This window comes from Fonticula alba (assembly GCF_000388065.1).
Source record: "Fonticula alba strain ATCC 38817 unplaced genomic scaffold supercont2.3, whole genome shotgun sequence".
Classification (NCBI taxonomy): Eukaryota; order Rotosphaerida; family Fonticulaceae; genus Fonticula; species Fonticula alba.
Window position 1 is genome coordinate 3415715 of NW_009242973.1, and position 5644 is coordinate 3421358.

Genomic DNA, 5644 nt, shown 5'->3' on the forward strand with positions numbered 1-5644 from the left:
CCCCCCTCCCCCCCCCTCTCCCCTCCCGCCGCCTCGCCCGAGCCTCCTCAACAAGAGGCCCCTTCGCGTTGGTTGCCCGTGTCTTGGGTTGTGGCACACCTTTCTCCCCCCCCCCCACCCCCCACCAGCCTCTTGTGCAGCACCTCTCCCTCACGCCCGACGACCCGGCGCCCCCTCTTCTCGCCTAGAGTCGACCCAGCCCCGTAGTCCCCCCCCCTCCCCCCCCTCCCGTCGCCTCCCCTCTCCGACCTCCTCCTTGGCCCTGCCCCAGCGCACCGTCATGCCGCCCGAGAACTACATGCCCGGATCCGGCTCGGTTGTCGGGGAGGCGCCTGCTCGCGGCTCCTTCCACACCCACACCCCGAGCGAGCTGGCCATGCACGAGTCCTCCGAGGGTCTGGCCATGATCCCCACCTCGGGCCACCTGAATGAGGAGGGCTGGATGCAGCCGGCCCCCAGCTCCCGGCGAAGCTCCAAGCAGTTCCTCCAAGAGGAGGACTTCTACACGGTGGCGACGAGTGACGCGGCGGGCTCTGCCACGGACTTCGGCCAGCACCCTGGCGATGGGGCCCCACCGCGCCCGGTCACCAGCCCGGACTTTCTGACACACCGCCCTCCCCGGCCCCCGATGTCCTTCATCGGCTCGGGCCCGGCCGTACGGACCCTCACACCCTGCTCTCGATGCCGACTTCCCGCCCTCGCTGCACATGTGCGGGCCAGCCCCACTAAGCTGGCCCCCCTCCTCCTCCCCCCCCCGCCCCTCCCCCGTGCTGACGCGCTGCCCCCTTGCCAATGTCCCAGGCCCAGGAGCCCCACATGCAGGCTGTCGTCCGGCCAGCCACCGCCCCATCGCCGGCGTGGCTCTCCCTGCACCACCTCCAGGCCGATCCGACGCGCGGTCCAGCCGGTGTTATCTCTGGCGGTCGAGTGCCGGAGGCCGAGCTCGGCGAGCTGGCGCCCGAAGCCGGGTCCCTCATTTCGCCGGTCTCGACATTGGTCAATGAGTTTGGATCGGAGCCCGTGACGTCGTCCATGTCGGGGCCTGGCATCCGGCGACCCATGCACGAGCACATGGACACCCCTTTCCAGCAAGCTTCCAAGGCCTCGGGCGTCTACCAGCAGCCTGGCCACCATGATGCACATGCCCAGGACATCGACATCGACATTGACGACGACGACCACGACGACGACGACCACGACGAGGATGTCCGTTCGGAGTTCGGGTATGGCGACGAGGAGGCCGACTACTCCGACGGGGACGCCGCGTGTGAGGACAGCTACCCTGGCCATGGTCGGGCCCCGGTCGCCGGATACCCACTGCCGGGTGTTGTTGCCCTCCCCCCCTATGTGCCGATCGATGTCATGCCGGATTCGGAGATGCATGTCGAGCCCCGGCATGAGCAGGAGGAGTATGCGGCCCCGGGCCCCGGTTCCATGTCGAGTGATGCGCAGCTCCAGTCGATGCCGGTGTCCGTGCCGCTGGCGGACGGCTCGCTTGGCGCCCCGCTGCCACCCTTGCCGCCGGCCCCCATGTCCGCCCCCGGCCGGGTGTTCGTTTCCTCGGCACAGGAGACCATGCTGAAGGCCCCCTTCCCGCGGCGCAACCAGGCCCCCTGCGCGCTGGACACCGACTTCGCCAAGACCTTCCACCCGCGTCGGGTGGACCGGGCCATGTCGACGGCTCGCGTGGCGGAGCTGCTCCTGAATGAGGGCCTCCTTGGAGGTGGCCTGGTTGAGCTGGCCACCTACTCGGATTATGACTCGGAATCGGAGGACCCGCGTTCGCTGACGACCTTCGAGCCGCAGGCCCGGCCCTGGCGCCCGCATCCGGCCGGTGTGCTGGCCGACCCCCGGTCGAGCCAGGGGCAGCATGGTAGCGCCTGCTCGCCGGACGAGCGGGGCCACATCTTCGGGGCCCTGGGCGCCGGCTATCCCGGGGATGATGCGGCCGCCACGGCCCCCTCCACCGATGGCGATCAGGACTTCCGGTTCTCCCCGTCGGCCTTCACTGGGGCATATCTCAGCTCGGAGCACTCGTCGGATGCCTGCCATTTGGAAGAGCCCCCCGGGGGGATGGTCCTGCAGTCCGACAGCCCAGCCGGAATGGACGGGGCCCCGCGCCCTCTGGCCGAGGCTTTGGCCGGGCGGACCGTCGGCCCGGCCCTGCCGACCTATGGTAACACGCACTTTGGCCATCCGGTGCTGGACCGGGCCGCCGAGACGGCCACCTTCGTGCACCACATGCTCCGGCAGGAGGCCCGCACTCTGCCATTCCTGAACACCTGGTGGGCCGTGGCCGAGGGTCCGGCTGCGAGCGACTGCTCCGAGCGGCACCCCGAGATCCGGGCCTCCGACCGCGGGGTCGTGGCCAATTGGCTCACCGAGGTCGACCTCCTGGTGCCGGGGTCCCCACCGCAGGTTCTCGGTCTGGCCATGAACCTGTGGGATCGGTATCTGTCGATGGTGCAGGTATGTACTTGTGTTTGTGCCGGTGCTCGGCATCTCTCTCTCTCTCTCTCTCTCTCTCTCTCTCAACCTTTTAAGACCCTCCTGGAGCCTTTGCCCTCGTTACGGGCTTGTACCTCTCCGCCCTGGATCTCTCTCCCTCCGGCCAATGTGTTCTCACTCACCATGTGTTTTCCTCCCCTCCCCCCCCTCCCCGCCCCCGGCATATAGAATATCCCCAAGCATTCGGCCCAGATGATCGCCCTGACTTGCTACTTCCTGGCCATCAAGTTCGAGGACAGCAACACCGAGTGGACCATCAGCCGAGTGATGCAGATGACCGGGGAGATATTCTGCCGCTCGTCCCTGCACCTGACCGAGCGGATGATCCTGGCCGCGCTCAATTACGACCTTGCCCACCCGCCGGCCACCTCCTTCATCCGCCGGTTGGCCCTCTACAACCCGACCAACGCCTCGCCGCCGCCAACCGACGAGCCGACTTACGACAAGCAGGTATACCATGTGGCCTCTTATGTGGCCGAGGTGGTCCTCTGTTTTGGACACACGCACCCGGTTTTCGCCAATGTCCGGCCCTCGGTGCTGGCCTGCTGCGCCGTTGTCCTGGCCCGGCTGATGCTGAAGCGCTCACCACCGGAGGAGACCCCCGGCGTGCCGACCCTGGACGCCATCCCCCCGGTCGGGTGGTGCGACTGGAATGGGCACTGGCCGTGGTCCATCGCCCGGAGCGTGGTGGCCGTGTATGGGCGCCGGCAACTGAATCGGGCCTTCCGAAATACCGCCGCCCAGGCGCCACACTCGCCACTCCTGGCTCCCCATGTCATTGCCCAGTACCACAACCGGCCATTGCCCCTGGAGTATGTTGCCCCGTACACCATCCAGGCCTTGTATCCCCTGCTTGGGGCCGCCACCCAGCTCTTGAAGCAGCCCTTCCCCGCTGCCTGCCGGGCACTCTATACCCGCCACGCCAAGGACCACAACCTCCGTGCCAGCACATACGTTCACAAGAGCATGAAGACCTTCCTGCTGCCCGGGCTACAGCCCCGGAGAGATGGCTGGTAGAGGGAGGAGCATGGTCCCCAGAGGCCACCGCCCTTGTCATTGTCTTTTTTTTTTTTTGCTCCCCCCCCCCTCCCCCCTGCCTTTTCCGCTCTCCCCTCGGCGATCTAGTTTCCCTCTCGCCGTGTGTGCGCTTGTGCGCGGAATATACTCCCCATCCTTACTGTTGTGTCCCCTTCTCCCCGGCTCCCTTGCCTGTCTGGGGGGCGCGTGCGCGTGTGTGTGCGCGCAACAGAATGCAGGCCAGTCAACTTGGCTGTCAGGTGGCACGAGAGGGGGGTAACTTTACAGGGTTTATTTTTGACGGGCGGGAAAGCCCGAGGCTTCTATGTGCAGGCACATTGCCGTGCATGTGTGTTGGGTGATGCACACGCGTGCGCCATAGGCGAGGGAGAAGGGGGGAAGGAGGGGGGGGGGGGATTGCGCGAGAAGGCCGAGATGAGGGGACTTCTCCTCGAAGGAGAATACGGGTGGGAAGGACAACAAAGACAAGGAGGGAGGGGGAGCACGCGCCAGTGTCGGGGCGCCGTGCGGAAAAAGCAGTCGGGAGGGGCAAAACCGGGCACACCCTACAGGAGTACGGGGACCGACCCAGAGGGGGGGAGGGAGGACGCTCGGCTTCCTCGGGTTTCGTGCCACGCGCGTGGATGGATGTGCACGACCACGCACACATCGACAGACCTGGGCCCGGCCCTGCTGTCTCAGCAGGCCATGCTCTTTCCCCCCGCCTCCCAGCGCGAGGGGCATGACTCTATATGTGTGCATGTTCCGGAGATTGAGGGGACGGCGAGGAGGAATGGGGGCAAAGGGGCGCCCTGCATGCGCACGCCGACAGGGCAGTCCTGCGAGTGGAGGAGCGGGTGGGTGGGCGACGAGCGGGGAAGAGGAGAAGGGCCGATGTGAAGGGGGGGGGGAGGGAGGAAGATGGGAAGGAGCAGCACGAAGCGGGCCCCAGGTGCCAGCGATGCATCGAGAGTCGAACGGGATTGGAGCCACACGCGAGGGCACAGCACAGGGGGAGAGGGAGGAGGCCTTAAGCGGCCGGGGCCGAGGGCGGGGTGGTCCCAGTGCCGTCGGCGGCCGGGGCACCGGCGTCAGCCTCGGCAGCCGGGGCAGTCGGAGGCGGCCCGCGGACGAGCTTCGGATTGAGGACAAACTTACAGGGGATCGGCAGCTTGCTGGCGGCCAGGCGGAAGGCCGCGCGGGCCAGCGGCTCCGGGACCTGATCCAACTCGAAGATGACACGGTTGGCCTTCAGACGCACGACCCAGTGATCGACGGAACCCTTGCCGGAGCCCATGCGCACTTCGGCCGGCTTCTTGGACACCTGGATGTCGGGGAAGATGCGAATCCACATGCGGCCAACACGCTTCAGACGGCGAGTGATAGCACGACGAGCGGACTCAATCTGCGCGGCAGTCAGGCGCACCGGATGCTGCACTTGCAGGCCATACTTACCGAAGGCAACCTGTGTGTTGAGTCGACCAGGCGGGAGGGCAGGGGAGGGCAGGGGAGGGCAGGGGAGGGAGGGGCGGGGGGGGGGGGGGAAAGGTGCCGATACAGGGTCAGACATGGGAAATGTGACAATCAGAGGGGCAGGCCGGCCCTCTGGCCCCTCCCCCTAGGCAGGCACGCTTGGCGCATGGGCCCGTACATAGTGACCACGAGAGGCACGACCATAGACACGGCCCTTGAAGCGCTTGCGGAACTTCGACCGGCGGGGCATCATCAGACCACGGGACACCATCATCGGACCGGCAGCAGGCCCGACCAGAGCCAGGGGATGAGGCTGCTGGCCCAGCAGGCCAGCCATGACGGACGCCGGCTGGCGGGCGGCCGAGCCGACGGCCATCTGCCCGAGCGGGGCAGCGAAGCCGCGACCGGCCGCGAGGAGCGAGAACTGGCGGGCCGGCATGGCGTCCACGGCCGGGGTCGATGGGGTCGGACCGACAGCAAGGGCGGACACCGCGCCGAGGCGGGGGCCGGCAGCGGCGGCGGCCGCCTGCGCCGACAGGCGAAGGGGCGCCATGCGGGCGAGGGCCGCCGAAGAGCGGACGGCGGAGAGCATTGGCGGGAGCGAGGGCGGGGGCGCGCGCTTTTTGCCTGCAGAGTCGGCCGACGG

At 67.8% G+C, this 5644-nt stretch overlaps 2 protein-coding genes across 2 annotated transcripts; one reads left to right on the top strand and one right to left on the bottom strand.

The window, feature by feature from the left end:
- The first annotated feature begins 215 nt into the window (after positions 1-215).
- Positions 216-3686, top strand: H696_02506 (hypothetical protein). The gene is made up of 3 exons (XM_009496414.1): positions 216-655; positions 802-2469; positions 2677-3686. The coding sequence occupies exons 1-3, from the start codon at positions 281-283 to the stop codon at positions 3523-3525; spliced, it is 2892 nt and encodes a 963-aa protein (XP_009494689.1). The 5' UTR covers positions 216-280; the 3' UTR covers positions 3526-3686.
- Positions 3687-3800: 114 nt separating this feature from the next.
- H696_02507 (hypothetical protein) lies at positions 3801-5644 on the bottom strand. Its single transcript, XM_009496415.1, has 2 exons — positions 5177-5644; positions 3801-4990 (listed from the first exon to the last, which is right to left on the bottom strand). Exons 1-2 carry the CDS (start codon positions 5588-5590, stop codon positions 4556-4558), a joined length of 849 nt encoding a protein of 282 aa, XP_009494690.1. The 5' UTR covers positions 5591-5644; the 3' UTR covers positions 3801-4555.

Coding starts and splice junctions, on each gene's coding strand:
- H696_02506 (XM_009496414.1), top strand. CDS start 281: ATGCCGCCCGAGAACTACATGCCCGGATCCGGCTCGGTTGTCGGGGAG. Junction 656..801: donor TCATCGGCTCGGGCCCGGCC/GTACGGACCCTC, acceptor CCAATGTCCCAG/GCCCAGGAGCCCCACATGCA. Junction 2,470..2,676: donor GGTATCTGTCGATGGTGCAG/GTATGTACTTGT, acceptor CCCGGCATATAG/AATATCCCCAAGCATTCGGC.
- H696_02507 (XM_009496415.1), bottom strand. CDS start 5,590: ATGCTCTCCGCCGTCCGCTCTTCGGCGGCCCTCGCCCGCATGGCGCCC. Junction 4,991..5,176: donor GTGCCTCTCGTGGTCACTAT/GTACGGGCCCAT, acceptor CTCAACACACAG/GTTGCCTTCGGTAAGTATGG.